Raw genomic sequence first — 17,980 nt, 5'->3', positions numbered from 1 at the left:
TTTAGGAGAGGTCTGCTGTGGCTTGGGGTCTGTCTGCTCACAGATTACAACCCCAGTGAGGCCTAGCTGCCTTGCCTGGGCCTTGAGAGGGTCGCTCAGACACCTGGGTGTTTTTCTCAAGCAAGATACTTGAGAAACTAGACTGGAATGGCCATCACTTCCTGGTGTCCCATTCACTGTCTGTGGACAAATCAACGTTTCAGAGTCTGTGGGGCTCACACAAAGAACGTTCATGGGAGCCAGAGAAGCAGAGTCACCGCTCAGCTGTCAGCTGCGGCTCTCACTCAGCATCCTCCCAATACTGTAATTTAAAATTTTCTGAGGCGTCTCTCACTCTTTTTAGCAATGCCATTTCTAAAATGTTGAAGGTTTCTGTTTTCTTGCAGCTGATGGAGTTCCCCTTTCTGTATCTCGCTCAACGGTCATATAGCAACTGACTAGTCATTCCTGACCTGTCTGACGAGTTCAGTCAAGTCCAAGGGAAGACTGGCCCGGGTTACAAGTCCTGAGAGTTCACCCAGAGGTTCATGAGATAAGCACCCTCCTTCCCATCACCTTTTACAAGTTTCTCAGACTTCCCTTTCAAAAGCCCCAGATGGGATCACATCACCTCCCTGCTTTGAAAACCCCGTCTAAGTGGGCAGGAGGACCAGGAATTCCAGATCACCATGGCTACGCAGCAATTTCAAGGTCAGCCTGGGATATACGAGACCCTGTCTTAAAACAGAGGACGGAAAAGGGCTAGGGAATAAAAGCCAGTGTGTACCTGACCTTTATGGCCATGGCCGCCAGAGAGGTCACCCCTTTGCTGTGTGCCTGCCTCCTATAATGTCTTCTTTCATCCTTCCCCCTCTCCACCCTCACATCTTCCCACTGAACTTCCGCCCTTTCAGGTCCCACCCTAACCCTTCCTATCTGTAGTCTTCCATGGCCCCCCATCCATGCCCCCCCAACACCCTCTGTCCTCCAGCTCTGGGAACACAGCTGTCTTTCAGGGAAGAGGTACTCTTCTAGACTAGGGCTTCCTCTCTGCTGTAGTTACCACTTAGGAAGCTTTGTGAAGGGTCTTCTTTTTTGAAGAGGTATTAAAAAGGTATTGATAGGTGTGACTGTAGCCTAAGACCCCTGGAAATTATTTAGAGCCCTGGTTTCAAAGGGTTTTGTCCCACTTGTTGTAAGCAGGTCGTTTCAGACTATGCTGACATCTTGGATTAACAAGTGTTTGATTCAGTTTTCGAATTTTTGCTATATATTTGAAAAAATTTAGTTGTGATGAAAGATACAGAGGCTTATCATTCTTAACCAGATTTAAGTTAACAGTTCCTTAGAACTAAGAACACTTACCCTATGGTGAGGCACTCTCCAGAGGCTTTCATTTTCCCAAAGGCAGTAATGATGGAGGAAGGTCATTGGTTAAAATAAAAGGAACTGCTTTGGCCCATTTCATTGGTTAGGACATAGGTAGGTGGAGTAAACAGAATAGAATGCCGGGAGGAAGAGGAAGTGAGGTCAGACTCCACAGCTCTGCTCTCGGGAGCAGACGCCTCAGGAGAGACGCCATACTCCCGGCTCCTGGGCAGACACATGCGATGAAGCTCTGAAGCTCCGACCCAGGATGGACTTAGGCTAGAATCTTCCCGGTAAGACCGGTGCTACACAGATGATAAGAAATGGGCTAGTCCAGGTGCGAGAGTTAGCCTAGAAGAGGCTAGATAGGAATGGGCCAAAGCAGTGTTTAGAAGAATACAGTTTCCGTGTAATTATTTCGGGGCATAAGCTAGCCAGGTAGGCGGCTTGGGGTGTTGGGACGCAGCCCCGCCGCCGCTCCCTATTACTACAATCCCCCATCCATCCCTCTCCTCCCTCGGTGTCTCCCCGCCTCCCATCCTGTCCCCAACCTCCGGCCACCACCATCCCCCTTCCTGGTCCAGTGAATCTAACTACTCTAGATAGGTCCTGTAGGTAACATCCTCCCATACCTGACCAAGATTGTCACTGGTGTATCTCAGTTAGCATGTCCCCACGGTTCATCCGTACTGTTGCACATTTCTAAAGTCTTTCTCTTTTTAAGGCTGAATAATGTTTTATTGTCTACATATGTCAAATTTCATCCAATCGTCTGTGTGTCAATGGATAACTGAATCGATTTCACATTTTAACTGCTTCAGTCGGTGCTGTTATGAACACAGGGAAGACAAATCCGGGTATCTGCTTCCAGAAACTCCTTTGAGGAATATACCCAAACATAGACTTACTGGACAATGTGTTGATTATATGCCTGGTTTTTTTTTGTTTGTTTTTTGTTTTATTTTGTTTTGTTTGTATAGTCATACCACTTTTCATGGAGAATGCACTATTTTATTTTAATTATTATTGCTTGCTTTTTGGCTTTATTTTGTTTTTTGAGACAGGGTTTCTCAAAAAAACAAACCAAAAAAAAAATCTTGTAGCCTTGACTGTCCTGGCTCTGTAGACCAGTCTGACCTGGAACTCAGAGATCCGCCTGCCTCTGCCTTCCAAATGCGGGGATTAAGGTGTGTGCCACCACCACCGCTCTGCAAGCATGTGCCATTTTTTTTAATATTTATTTATTTATTTATTTATTATGTATACAATATTCTGTCTGTGTGTATGCCTGCAGGCCAGAAGAGGGCACCAGACCTCGTTACAGATGGTTGTGAGCCACCATGTGGTTGCTGGGAATTGAACTCAGGACCTTTGGAAGAGCAGGCAGTGCTCTTAACCTCTGAGCCATCTCTCCAGCCCCAAGCATGTGCCATTTTAAATGTACAAGGGTTTTTGAGTTTTTGCGTCCCTCATCAATGCTATTTTATTTTGCTTTGCTTTGTTTACAGCTTCCCAAGTGTGAAGCATTACCTCACTGTTAATTTGATTAAACTCATTTTTGAACCTCTGCGGTCAAGATTTTAATTCCCCAGGTGCATTCAATCTCATTTCACAGCACGAGGTCTAACACTAGGAGGTCTGAGCCTGCCTTGCGGTGGGGGTGGAGGGCGAAGACCTGGAGCCCTGGGAAGGCTCCACAGAGAGGAAACCGATAGGTAGGTAGGCCCACAAGTTGTTGCGCTTCTGAATACCAACCATCAGGGGGCATCTACACAAGCCGTTTGATTTCCCTGGTCAAAAGTGGGTCCTAACCAATCACAGGGTCCTCTGACTTCCTGGCTCCCACTGGCTTGTTTTGTGCTCAGCATCAAAGAGAAGCAAGCAAGGGTGCCAAGTGACGTTCATTATGCAAGACAGTCACACCTTGCGGGACTTTTAACATTCTAGGCCCAAGAGTGGTGTGGTATGGTCCTGGTGTGTGGGAGGTGCGAGGGTGGGGTGTGTGTGCGTTTGGTATAGTCTTGGTGTGTGTGTGTGTGTGTGTGTGTGTGTGTGTGTGTGTGTGTGTGTGTGAAATAAAATGTCCCCCATTGAGAACCAGAAATGCAAAGAAGTCAGAACTTGCCGGTGTCTCCCAGTCACTCACACAAAGCAGCCATGAGTAAAATGAAGCCTTCTGTCCAGTTCAGGGGATCCTGGGGCACAGCCAAGGGACACATCACGAGTGGCTTTTTGTGACCTACAGGACTCTCTGAGTCTGTTAATAGTTGGCAGTGAGAGGCTCACATGTCAGGAGAAAGGGAAGACGCTTGTTAAAAGCAAGATAAACACCCATTAGAAAAAGACACCCCAACACAGCTTCCCACCCCACCTCCTACCCCCAGGTCTTGGTCCAGTCCCTTCAATGTCCAGTGGACAGCTTCCCACCCCCACCCCAGCCAGTGGAGCAGCAGTGCCTTTGCCTGGGTTAAAGGACTTTATTTCCCTGTGCTGCCGTAGCAACCAGGAAACAACCTCCCTTCACAATGAGAAGGATGTGGTGTCTTGGCCCAGATTCGCAGATGCATGTGGTTCTGTAGCAAAGCAACCAGGTCTCAGGGACAAAACAAGGGCTCACAGGAGCCCAGGGTATACAGCCTGCTGTCTGAGGAGCCTTGCTGTTCCGCTCTAGGGCTCACAGGAGCCCAGGGCATACAGCCTGCTGTCTGAGGAGCCTTGCTGTTCCGCTCTCCTTCCCACAAAGATGTGCTCTGTCTAAACTGTGTGGCTGGAAGATCCTGGGTTTCTGTGAGAGGGGAAATACATTTCATAAAAGGCCCAATGTTCGGGGTCTCCTTTGGTTTGCTGTTGAGCTTTGGAAACCCTGAGGCGTGACCAGTTTTCAGCCTTCAAAACCGAGATGAACTGCTCTTGAGAGAGGGTGTAGTCAGGGAGGAAACATGCTCGGTCTCTCTCTCCTGAGCCGGGGACATGGGAAGTTGGTCCAGGACAAACAGAAGTTGGAAGTCTATTTTGAACCAGAGGTGAGTCTTAGAACTTGGGGGGGAGTGGAGGGAGAGCACATTTTGAGCATGGGGAGGAACGTTCTGTCTTCCCAAGCTGTGTTTTGGTAAATGTTGGAGCCAAGATGGTAGAGATCACTGGCAGATCTTCCCTTTTTGCCTGACCCCCATAATTGCCACGGGAACAGCCTGCCTGGCTCACCCTCATGCCCTACTGCCTTTGCTTGAGCCTGAAGGAGAATCTGGATTGTCTGGAGACTGAAAATTTGCTTCAAGACCAGAATTCCCACCTGGTCTGTAGGCGATATTAGGAGAACTGACTGCTATTGCCTTTTAGGCACTGTGCTCTGAGGCTGAAATGCTGATGGTTTATTTATTTATTTATTTTGTTTTTTTGCTTTTGGGTGGTTGTTTTGAACTTTGTGGAATTCAACACACGGGATTCATATTTTATGGAGGACAAAACAAATCTCATTTTCGGAGATTTTTAAAGAGGTGGCATAATTTAACTCTTGAGGCCCACCAGGAACAATAAACACTTTGGGGTACTTTGGAACTTCATAGGTCAAACAGAGAGCTCTATCCTTGTGGAGGTTTGCCATGATATTTGACCTTCACTGTGTTAAAAGATATATAAAGTTTCAAAGGACTTCAGTGGCCGATGGCACATACTTACAAAGTATATAACTCTTTTATAGGCTCCTATATATAGCCAAATTAGGCAATGTTCCATGATCTGGAATGTATAGGTAGCCTCTCTGTGCATAGCTGAAATGGTAGTGGGCTGGAATGGTTTCTCATATTTAAACTGGCTACTAGTCCAAGCCATCTATTGTCCTTGATAGTTCTGACTGCTTGCTTGCTTGCTTGCCTACCAGGAAATGCAACTGGCCTGTAACCTGTACTGCGCTCTGCAGAAAGTCTGCAGGCAGGCACGGATCTCCTGAAAGTTGCGTGGAATAAGATGGATTTGTGCGCCAACTTCTACCAACTTTTGTTATTGTGTTGGGTTTCTGTGTGTGTGTGTTTTAAGATTTCTTTTATTTTTTAATTAAATGTAGGTGTGTATAGGATTGCAGAAAGTGGAAGCCAGAGTCTGACCCCACATGCTGTCCTCTGACCTCTACACATGCCGTGGCACTTGGTTGGGCCTGTGTGTACACAATTGATGTGGGATTTCCCTCTGTATGCTGTGATTATCACTGATTAATAAAGAAACTGCTTTGGACCTATAGCAAGGCAGAACTTAGCTAGGGGGAGGGGATTAAACTGAATGCTGGGAGAAAGAAGGCGGAGTTTGAGAGAAGCCATGGAGCCACCGCCAGAGACAGACAGGGTGAGCCACGAACCTCATGGTAAAATATAAAATACCGGAAATGGATTAATACTAGATGTAAGAGCTAGCTAGCAACATTCTTAAGTGATGGGCCAAGCAGTAATTGAAATAATATAGTTTCTATGTGATTATTTCTGGAGTCTGGGCAGCCGGGAAACAAACAAGTGGCATCCTACAACAACACATAAATAAATACACAGTTTTCAAAGCCGAAAACTTTGCAGAGACAGTGTTTGCTACAGAAGGATTTTCCACAGTGTCTTAATCGAGGCATTTTCCTTTCCTTAAAGGACTATTTGAACTGGAAGTCCCCGGAAGACTATGTCCTAGTCAGCAAACCCCAGGATGGAGACAGTGCCAGCCAGCACTCCTGGAGCCTCTTTCTTCCTAAGACCTTCAGTACAAGAAAGGGGGCGCTGATCCTGTACTCAGAGGGGTTAGCTGTGTCAGCGTGGACACCCAAAGAGAGGAGAAGAGGTCACCGGAAGAAGCCAGACCTTGAACTGCACACGCTTCAAGACCTCAAAGAAGCCATCTTGGCTTATGGAAGGAGACAGGTGGGTTTGGGAAAGGTGCTGGTGATGTGTTCATAAATGCACCTGCAGCTTTGAATGCAACTTCTTGGTCCCCGGGGCATGAAACTCAGACTTCCAGCTTTGTCTATATGCCAAGAACTACTGTCATGAGGCTCACAGATCGTTTATGGGGAAAACTTCAAAAGCAAAAGGACTCTGGTATTATCAATTCATATTTCTCTTTCAGTTACAGGGACACCAGACTGTAATCAGAACCCATGAAACCCTGCCTCACAGCCACGGGTATCATAATTCAACCTCTGATGCGCCTAGCTTGTGGAAATGAGAATTCTTTAACTATTTACCTCTGATGCTCCAGCTCATGGAATGAGAATTCTTTAACTATTTACCTTGAGTCTTGGCATCAGCAGAAGTTAACTACTCTTTCCGTTCTGCATTTACTGTTAAGGGGAATCTCTGTCGTCCTCTGATGTGCTGACATGCATGCATGCATCAGCCCTTTGGTGGAGGCCCTGAGAGAGTCTGTGAAGATGTATCACTCTGAAATTCTAGATTGGTGATGGTGGGGAGGGTGGGTTACTCCCTAGTTTCAAAGGCTTTCAGTCCCCATCAAACTTTAGCTCTTGATAGCAGACCCTTCACACACTGGCTCTCTCTTCTATGTCTACCCGTGTCCCACTTCTTCATCCCACCATCTCAATGATGGACCCCTCAAATCCTCTTCTAATGCAGACTAGCTCGCCCCAACAACCCCTTTTCTCAACTCAACTTTTGTGCATGTTTCTGGATAACTCCTACACATCCTTCAAAACAGAACATGTCACCTCACAATCTTCTTCCTCTTCCTTGGGCAGAAACACACCCAGCTTCCTCCTTCCACATCCCATGGTGCATTGCAAACTAGTCTCTTAGAGCAGCGAATGGGATGGCACCTCCTCTAGGGCAAGCCCTGTGCGAATTGGTTGTGCACGCTTTCAGTGTTTCTTAGTTAGTCTCCCACTGTGGTTACCAGGTGTCTTGATCACACTGCAGACCCTCCGAAAGGAAAAGTTCTTCTGTCCCCTCCCTCTCAGAAGTAGAGAGACATAATGGCCCTGACCAAATACCCCACTGCCCTTTACCATGAAGTCATAAATTCTCGGTTGAAAGAGAAATATTTATTAAATGTTTACTGCGACTTTAAGCTATTGCTTAGTTTGGTCATCCCAATGCCCCTGTGAGATACAGGCTTTCTCAGCAACCTTCCTGGTCCACACGTATCTATCCTTTAAAGACAGGATCTCACTGTGTAGCCCAGGTTGGTCTCCAATACTTGATCTTTCTGCTTTAGCACCACGCTGGCTCTTTTGCAGATAAGGAAACCAAAGCTTAAAGGGGTTGTGTGTCTTGCTGAGGTCAGTGAGTGAGAGAATCAGGATCCAAACCTGGGCCTGCCAACCTCTCCATGGCTAGCATGGGCATCCTACTGTCTATGAACTTGAAGGGACTCCAGAGGTCATTGTGCCTGGCTCGCTTGTTCTCTTGCTCTGCTCTGTTTATGGGGTCGAACAAAGGCGCCATACAATTTCAGAGACATCCATGCCAACATCCCAGCTCTTTGCCAGTAGGGTACATTGGGAGAAGACCAGGAGAGGAAGAAGGGAAAAGCCTGGAGAGTTCCCCTTCCATTCTTCCCCAGTTGACAAGAAACACCTGCAGTCCCACACCTGCTCCAGACTCTTGTGGGTGACCCTCAACCCTGCTCTTCTCTTTGTCCTTCTAGAAAAGGGTGGAATCAACTTCCCGAGACTGTGGATCTCAATGTTGCCTCAATATCTATTTGACTTTTGCACACTCCAATCACCTGTAAACAATACCTTAAATCAAATTCCTTCTGTGTTTAACATTTGTTTGTGTGTGAGGGTGTATCTGCCATGGTATGTGTGTGCTTGCGTGTGAGAACGCACACATCATGAAACACATGTAGAAATCAGAGGGTAATTTGTGCAAGTCACTTCTCTTCTTCCACCTTGCTAAGCCGGCATCCTCCTTGTTGCTTCTGCTGCTGGGGTTCATTTTCCAGCCTAGCTGACCCAAAGCTCCCTGACAACGCTCCTGTCTCTCCCTCCCATCTCACCATAGCAATGCCAGGATTACAGATGCATGCTAAAGCACCCAGATTTTTCAATATGGGTTCCAGGGACTAAACTCAAGTCATCAGGTGCGCACAATTAACACCTTTACCTACTGAGCCATCTCCCTGACTCTGGAGAGTATTTATAATAATGACTAATACCGAGATTTGCTGCACCTGTTATCATTCTAATTGCATGATAGCCGTTTTAATTCTTTATAAGGTTTGATCTAGTCTCCTAGGGTGTTAAAGCATACATACATTTTACCCTTTTTATGTGACAAATATGCTGGCACCAAATACATTCACATTATCGCACAACCATTACAACCATCTATTTCCACACTTCAAAAAAATTACAAAAAGTGGGGCTCATGGGCCCAGCTGTAGAGACACTGGGTCTCCCCGATTCAGCTGAGCTAGGAACTAACCAACCAGTAGCCATGACAACGCCTAGCAGATCGCAGACAACCAGTAGAAAGAGGCTGAGTGATCATATTCGTGGCCTGCGTTGTCGTGGGGAGCCACAACATCCATCCAACAGGAGGGCACATCCTGGTGAAGAATTCTAATTCATGTTTCAGTGACATGATACAGGCAATCTTTGAGGCAAGCTGGAGTCTTAGTGATATGCTGTGGAACAGTTGAAGAGGGGGAGCGTTCTGATTCTTGTATTATTATTGAGTTATTGTTGTATGTATTTATGGGGTACAGTGTGATAATTAGATGCATATATACAATGTGTCGTGATCAAACCAAGAGAGTTAGCATCCCATCAAAAACATTCAAGTTGAGACATCTCACAGCTTCCCTTAGACTTTGCCCTAACCTCTTTTTTTGCATAATTTTTCAGTTATTTTATTAGTATGGGTGTTTTGCTAGCATGTATTCTGTGTATCACTGCATGTATCTCTGCACGTATGCATGCAGAGCCCTCCAGGTCAGAAGAGCGCATTAGATTCCCTGAAACCATTACAGACAGTTGTGAGCCGCCATGTGGGTGCTAGGAACTGAATTGCGATCTTCTGGAAAAGCGACTATTGCTTTTAACCACTCAGCCATCTCTTAAGTCCCATCTTAAACCTCTTATTAAGCCAGTATAGTGATCTGCATCCATAGTCCTGTGTACCCGATTGGCTGAGGCAAGATCTTTTAAACCCAAAACTTCAAGACCAGCCTGGGTAGCATAGTAAGTCTCTCAAAATCCAAAGCCAGAAACAACAACAATGCATACATTAATTTTTGACTTATACATATGACTGTACAGACTTACGAGGTACAGTGTGGTGTTTCAGTACACATGTGCTATGTCTGCTCACACATACGTGTGTGCAAACAGGAGAACTGGCGTTTGAACTGGCTTAGCATCCCATTCTGTTTGGAGCCTTGGAGCATCTCCCTTTAGTTATTGATAAAATAGGCAGTTGGTTCTTGTGAGCTACAGCCACCCCACTCTGCTGTAGAGCACCAGAACTTTCTCTTTCTGTATTCTTCTTACCTCCTCCTAACACACACTCCTACCTAGAGGTAGAGCACTAGAGTGCTAGTCTACAGCCTGGTCTGCTTCTTACAGCATCCGCGAGGGACTCTCTGCAGGTGTCAGGTGGGGAAATGAACTGTGAAGAGGTGAGAACAAAAACTCGGTTCAAATTGACTTGGTCAACCTGAACCAAACCTTCTAGAGAAGTCTAACGCCAGGTGGTAGAACACCAGCCTATTTAAACTCAGTATAATTTAGGAAAAAAAAAAGTTTCCTGGCATAATATAATCCCCAGTGCACAAGATGCATAATTACATCAAAATTCATCTCAGGGTACATGCCATTTTTTTCCAAGAAGATGGGTTCCAGAGATAGGCTACCTGGACTAACTTAAGGACCTAAGGAAGGATCTGGCCTGGTCATAAAGATATGGAGGAGATCTCTCGTGCTATTAGACACCTCTGGTTGCTGGTTATGGGAGCTTGGGGGAGCTTCTAGCAATGCAGATAATGTAAGAGCCATTTAGATTATTAGGTAATTATTACCCAGTAGTCTAAATGACTGTCCAAGTTATAGGAGCCTCATATGGTCTAGCCCAACAGGTAACACAGATCACCAGGCTGTTAATCACCTCAATTCCCAGTTTTCTGAATGAAGAACAGGTTCCACATCCATTCCTTTGAAAGGACAATCCCGTGTGCTTAACATTCCTGGTTTTTCCGGAGATCTGTGGGTGCAAGGACCTTCATGCTGGGCTCCCAACACCCATGGGAGAAAGACCCCTACCTATTCATCTATCTGTTCGTGGGCATCTGGGATGATTCTATGTCTTAGCTATTGCTGCCAAAATAAACGTAAGAATACAGGTATGGTGATTTTATTTTCTTTTACGTTTATTTTGGCAGCACAGACATTGCCAAGTAGTGGGTTTGATTGTGAGATGGATCTGCTTTCAGTGTTTGTGGACCTCCAATCTGTTCTCCATGGCAGCTGTATACTGATTAACACGCCCATCAACAGTAGTAAGAACTTCCTTTGTTCCGTATCTCACCAGTATTTGGTATTCAGTCATTTTTTTGTCCTTTTTAAAGATCATTCTGTTCTGTTCTCAGACTCACCACGCAGCTGAGAATGACTTTGAGCTTCTGGCGCTCTGGTTCCCATCTCTAGGTTGCGAGGTTTACAGATAAGCATCCTATGCCTGGCTTGTCTGGCTGGAGATAGAACCTAAGGCCGTGACACGCTAGCAAACACCACACCCCCAGCCCTTGTGTTTTCGGCTTTTTTTAAATCACATGCATTATGCATTATCTTGTGTGTGTGTTTGCGTGTATGAGTAGTTCAGAAGACAACTTTTGGGTTCCTTCCTCCTACCATGTAGGTCCCAAGGGTTGAACCCAGCTTACCAAGCTTAGCATCAAACACTTCTATCCCATGAGCTACCTCCCTGGATCTTTTTATTCTTTATAACAGTTTTTCTAATTGGAGCAAGGTGATCTCTTATTGAAATCTTGATTTACATGTTTCTGCAGCTAATGGCATTATGCATTTTTCTTATAAATCCCTTGCCTGTTTTAATTTCTTTTGAGAAGTGTCTGCATAAATCCCCTCTCCCTCCTGCCCTGAGACAGGGTTTCTCTGTGTTGCCCTGGCTATTCTGGAACTCACTCTGAAGTCCAGGCTGGCCTGAACTCACAAAGATCCATTTGCCTCTGCCTCCAGAATGCTGGGATTAAAGGTGTGCACCATCACTGCCTGGCTAATTGCCCATTTTTAAACTGAATTCTTAGTAACTTTTTTGAGTTCCTTCTATATTCTGGATAGTAACCCTTTGTCAGAAGAAATACTTTGTACTATAAACACTCCATTTTGCAGGCTTTTTCACTCTGTTGATTTGCTGTGCCAGAGCCTGTGACTCTGGAGTGATCTCATTTGTCTAACTGTGCCTTTGTTGTCCGTGCTTTTGGCGTCTTCTCGCCATGACTGCCTCTGACTGGAAAAGCGGCTTCTTGGAGGAAGAAGAATTTAAACAGAATCTTGTGGTAAAAATAAAGACATAGGTGAGCAGGAGCCCAGAGCAAGCAGAGGGAAACAGGGGCATCAGCCAGGCATGGACTCTTGGCTTGCAAAATACATCTGCAGAATCTGGCGAAGGCTGAATTGTGGGGAGCTTTACCTGCCAGCCCTGGCATTTCTGGGCATCTCTCTTCACCCCCTGTGGATTTTTACACACGGAACCAGGATGCTAGCAGCTGGCTGGCCTGGCCATTCTGACCTTCCTGGTGCCCTGCCGCCCTGAGCAGGCATACAAGCCCTAAGCTCAGCTGCCTTCTATCCCAGTATAAGTAGACAGGACTGCAGAGGCAAGGCTAGGCACAGGGACCTGGGAGAGGCCTGGTAGCGCGGAAAAGGCAGCTTGTCAAGCAAGCCTCTCATTAAAGGTGGAGCGGCTAACAGGCTGTTCCCTGAATGCTAATTACTCGTCTCAGAAGAAGCCAGCAGAGGGCTGACTGGCAAAGCCAAGGCAGGCTGAGCAGCCTGAACCCACCGCAGCCTCCTGCTGTCCTGTTTATTTCCCTCATCCAGAAACTCCCTCCCAGGCTCCCTTCTGTCTCCCTCTCTGTTCTCAAGTAACCTCTGAGTGGGTGGTTACCAGGGAGGCCGCTCTTGGGAAAAGAGGACTCAAAATATGGAAGAGAAACGGGTGGGTTCTGTAAGTTTAGTTAGATTTCCTCTTTATAAATATGATGTAACTGTATTGTTAGAAATTTGATTTAAATTTAATATAAAAAAGAATGATGTGCACATTCTTGAGCCCGGCAGCGTAATATTGCTATTTCCAGCATTTTAATATTTTCTTTCTGCCAGCCTTTCCACCGTCATTATGTATAAGATGCACTTTTAAGAGGTTGTAATTACTCTGGGGGCTGTAGAGATGGCTCAGCGGTTATCCCTAGAGGTCCTGAAGTTCAAATCCCAGCAACCACATGGTGGCTCACTACTATCTGTAATGAGATCTGGTATCCCCTTCTGACACGCAGACATACATGCAGACAGAATGCTGTATACGTAATAAATAAATAAATCTTTTAAAAAGAAAAGGTTGTAATTACTCTAAGTCGTTCTTCCGCATTTTGCCTAGTGTCTACCCACATTATACGTATTGGAATAGCTCTCACCATAACCGGCCTCCTCAGCGATCCTGGTTTTCCCTGAATGTGTCTGTTCATCCAATGAGGTGGCTTTGTTCACTACACAGGTGTCACTCAGGAAATTACCAAGAGAAAATGAATAAGAACTTAAAGAAACTGGAGTTGCAAAAAAAAAAAATCATACATGCACACATGCGCACGCGCACACACACATACACACCAACCCAGGATGCACACACGCATGCACACATATACACACCAACCCAGGATGCACACATGCACACATGCGCGTGCACACACACATACACACCAACCCAGGATGCACACACGCATGCACACATACACACACACATAGACACAACCCAGGATGCATGCACACACACACACACACACCAACCCAGGATGCATGCACACACACCAACCCAGGATGCACACACTCATACACATGAACCCAGGATGCACACATGCATGCACACATACACGCACACACATACACATGAACCCAGGATGCACACACGCATGCACACATACACACACACATACACACAACCCAGGATGCATGCACACACACACACACACACACACCAACCCAGGATGCATGCACACACACCAACCCAGGATGCACACACTCATACACATGAACCCAGGATGCACACATGCATGCACACATACACAACCCAGGATGCACACACACATGCACACACACACACACACACCAACCCAGGATGCACACATGCATGCACACACATACACATGAACCCAGGATGCACACATGCATGTACACATACATGCATACACAACCCAGGATGCACACACGCATGCACACACACACACACATACACCAACCCAGGATGCACACATGCATGCACACATACACGCACATACATACACATGAACCCAGGATGCACACATGCATGCACACATACACGCACATACATACACATGAACCCAGGATGCACACATGCATGCACACATACATGCACACACATACACAACCCAGGATGCACACATGCATGCACACACACACATACACACCCAGGATGCACACATGCACGCACACATACACGCACACACATACACATGAACCCAGGATGCACACATGCATGCACACATACATACACATGAACCCAGGATGCACACATGCATGCACACATACACGCACACACATACACAACCCAGGATGCACACATGCACCCACATATACACGCACACACATACACATGAACCCAGGATGCACACATGCATGCACACATGCACGCACACACACACATACACACCAAACCCAGGATGCACACACACACACACCAACCCAGGATGCACACATGCATGCACACACACATACACACCAACCCAGGATGCACACACGCACACATACACACACACACATACACATACACCAACCCAGGATGTCTTTTCCCTAATCCCTAGACCCTGTTAGTTTGTTACATTATAAGGCAAAGAACAGAGGGTGAAGTTGCAGATGGAACTGGGGCTGCTAATTGAACAGTCTTTGGTTTGCTGAGGATTGAACCCAGGGTCTTGGACACCCGTGTCAAGTCTCTCCCACTGAGTTACACCCCTGGCCCTTGTGTTTTGTTTTGGTTTGGTTTTGTCTTGAAACAGGGTCTCCTCCTGTAGTACAGGCTGCTCTTAAACCTACAATCTTCCTGCCCCTACCTTCTGTACACTGGGATTACAAAACTGTGCTTGTCTTGCTGGTCTTAAAATGGGAAATTATTTTAGATTCTTTTGTGGGCCTGATGAAATTATGAGGCTCTTTTTTTTTTCTAAGACAGGGTTTCTCTGTAGAGCCTTGACTGTCCTGGAGCTCACTCTGTAAACCAGGCTAGTCTCAGACTCACAGAGGCCAACTGGCCTCTGCTTCCCGAGTGCTGGGATTAAAGGTGTGCACCACTACTGCCTGCCCAGGTAGAATTTTTTTTTTAATATAAGGACTCAGGGGGCTAGAGAGATGGCTCAGAAGTTAAGAGCACTGTTTTCTCTTCCAGAGGTCCTGAGTTCAATTCCCAGCACCCACACGGTGGCTCACAACCGGCTGTAATGAGATCTGGTGCCCTTTTCTGGCATGCAGGCATAATACTATACACATAATAAATAAATCCTTAAAAAAAATGGACTCAAAAGGGAGAACCAGAAAGACTAAAGTGTAAGAAGGACCCTGTCCACCGTTGCTGGCTTGGAGCAGAGGTCACAAATCAAGGAACACAGGGTTCTTTAGAAGCTGGCAAAGGCTTTAGGGGAACAGTTTGCTGAGATCTCCAACAGAAACACGGGCCTAGCCATGCCTTGATATTATTGGTTCATTGGGACACATCTCGAACTTCTAGCTGATAGAAGTGTAAGATAATGCATTTGTATTAGCGGAGTCACTAATTGTATCTGAGTTGTTATAGCAGCCACAGGAAATGGATACAGTGGCCAAGGTCAGCTTTCAAGGGCTAAGTGAGACAATAGGCAAGGCCTCCCCTGACTTGTCTGGGAGACTCCTTGCACCTCTAGCAAGCAGCCCAGCCAAACTCCCACTGTAGTGTTCGAAATACTCACTAACAAGGGCAGCAAGGGGGTCTTGTCCATACTCACACGGTCATCTGTCTGCATTAACAAGGCCATAGCATCTCAGAAGAGGCAGAGACGTGGACACTCAGGGAACAATCAGCTGCAGCAAAGGTTTAGAGAGAAGAAGCAAGATTTCAAGCCACCTAGAAGAGGTCTCCTGTCTTAGTGGCCCCCACGAATACAGAGATCACACTTTGGTTCCTGTCTAGTGGTCCCCACGTATCCAGAGGTCACACCTTGACTCCTGTCTAGTGGCCCCCACAAATCCAGAGATCACACCTGGGCTCCTGTCTAGTGGTCCCCACAAATCCAGAGATCACACCTTGGCTCCTGTCTAGTGGTCCCCACAAATCCAGAGATCACACCTTGGCTCCTGTCTAGTGGTCCCCACGAATCCAGAGGTCACACCTTGGTTTTTGTCTTAGTGGCCCCCACGAATCCAGAGATCACATGGGCTCCTGTCTTAGTGACCCCCACGAATCCAGAGATCAAATCTTGGCTTAAAGCAAAAATGATATCGCCAGCATGCCAGTCCAATGTATCTATCCCATCTTTGAGGAAGACAAGATAGTCCAGAAGCTCTCAAGAGCTTCCTGTTCCATCTCTTTGTCCAGAACTTGGTCGTGCAGTCTCTTGAAAATGCAAAGGATTCTGGAAAAGGGGTTCAGTTAACAAAAAAAAAAATCAAAATGAGCTGGGAGTCTGTGAGTAAACAGCATGAAGAGGAAGAAGGATTTCACGATTTTCCGTAGTTCCCCACGTCCTGGGCCAGGCGATGAAAGAAAGGCTCATATTGTCCACCACCTACTAAAGAGAAGTCTAGAATACATCACACACCTCGGCCCGTTGCTCTTTCCACTGAGGACGCTGAACAAGATGAGTTGGGAAGTAATTAATTTGCCTAAGGATACATGCTCAGCAGGAGTGGCTCTCAGGGCTGCTCTGCAGTCTCCTCCAGTGCTGGGGGAAATGACACGTGTTCACATGGCAAGGCAGCCAGGAAGGAGACCGGGAGGACTGAGAGGAAGCTAACCCTCACCTCCCCAGGTCCCCGGGTCCCCAGGACCAGGCTTAGGAAGGAACGGCTCACGTGATTTTATGCACAGCACCTGAAAGCCCTGAAGGAGGGCTGACAAAATGACTCAGTCAATGGGTGCAGTACCCCAGAACCTGCTTGGTGGAATCAGAAAACAAGGCTGTCCTCGGACCAGCACACACCCACACACACGTACATATACACATATGTACGTGTGTGTGTGTGTGTTTGGGGATACACACACACACATGTTTCCTGAGGCAGGAAGATCCCAACATCAAAGCCTGCCTGGGCAGCTTAACAAAATCCCAAGACAAAAAGGGGGAAATAGGGTGAAGCTGGGGATGATGGTTGGTAGTGGAGTGCTTGCCTAGGTACCGTGTGGGAGGCACTACGTTCAGTCTACAGTTTGGGCCGTGGGCTGCCCTAAAAGACAGAAAATGCGTTCATCTCGTCGATGCGCTTATGTAACTGAGGTGACCCAGAAGTGGTGGAGCAGGGAGTACAACTGTGCGTTCACTTAGTTACCAATTTCCAAAGAATGTCTTTCTGGGACCTGTAAAATCAAACTCTAAATATCATGAACTTCCCATGCCTCACATGCTGCCAGCTCTGCTTTTGGAGACTCGGAAGGCTTGAAGACTTGCCGTTGTTGTAAGTCCTGAGGCAGCATGAGCCGTGGATGCTGACACCCTGACCATAATTCCAGGTGCAGACTATCCCAGGATTTCTCTTAAGCTCCCGTCCAATTCTGCAGGGCATTCTGGACCCGCTCCTCTGTGTCTCCTGTGTTCGTTATTCAGGCTCAGCGTGTCTGTAAGACTGGAGTGAAAGATTTCTCAGAGGTACAAAGGGCCTCTCTGCCTGTGGAACTTAGGAGACATGGAGCCTCTGATTTCACTGGCCCCATTACTCTCCAGACTTTGGTCCTTTTGATACGTGAGCTAACATACTTTCTTTCTCGTCATGTTGACCGTTGAGTCGGGTTTCACTGAATCCTAACAAGCTTGAGCATGCTGGACTCCAGTCTGAGCTCTGACTCTTTAGGACATCCGATGGAGCGCCTGCTTCCAACCATCTTTTGTTCTTCTCTTATGGGGATGCTACCTGGAGCTGAGTCCTGGTGCATCGGTGAGATTAAACGTCCTTGGGGAACAGGAGGTTTTGTGCTGATGAGAAATTTAAAGCTCTGAGTTCCGTCTGACTCCACGGGCGCCTGGTTGAGCCTTCCGCGCTCTGTTGTGGTTTAAATATAACCAAAGTTTCCATGTGAGGAATTTATAAACTCTGCGAGCCCCAGCCTGGAAGGCGCTCTGTAGACCAGGCTGGCCTTGAACTCCCGAGTGCTGGGATTAAAGGCGTGTGTCACCACCACGCGGCTATTCACAGGCTCCCACAAAT

General features: G+C 46.7%; 1 protein-coding gene across 1 annotated transcript in view; it reads left to right on the top strand.

Moving 5' to 3' along the window:
• Positions 1 to 4,077: 4,077 nt before the first annotated feature.
• The window catches only part of Kiaa2012 (KIAA2012 ortholog), a 104,890-nt gene continuing 90,987 nt past the window's right edge, over positions 4,078 to 17,980 (top strand). The window contains exons 1-2 of the mRNA XM_075955975.1: positions 4,078 to 4,370; positions 5,976 to 6,242. Of these exons, the coding sequence (XP_075812090.1) occupies positions 4,287 to 4,370; positions 5,976 to 6,242 (351 nt within the window). The 5' untranslated portion in view covers positions 4,078 to 4,286. The remainder of the gene's footprint in view (positions 4,371 to 5,975; positions 6,243 to 17,980) is intronic.

Source organism: Microtus pennsylvanicus, chromosome 22 (assembly GCF_037038515.1).
Source record: "Microtus pennsylvanicus isolate mMicPen1 chromosome 22, mMicPen1.hap1, whole genome shotgun sequence".
NCBI classification, from domain to species: Eukaryota; Metazoa; Chordata; class Mammalia; order Rodentia; family Cricetidae; genus Microtus; species Microtus pennsylvanicus.
Note: the sequence above shows the minus strand (reverse complement) of the source record. Positions and strands in the feature narration are given on the sequence as shown.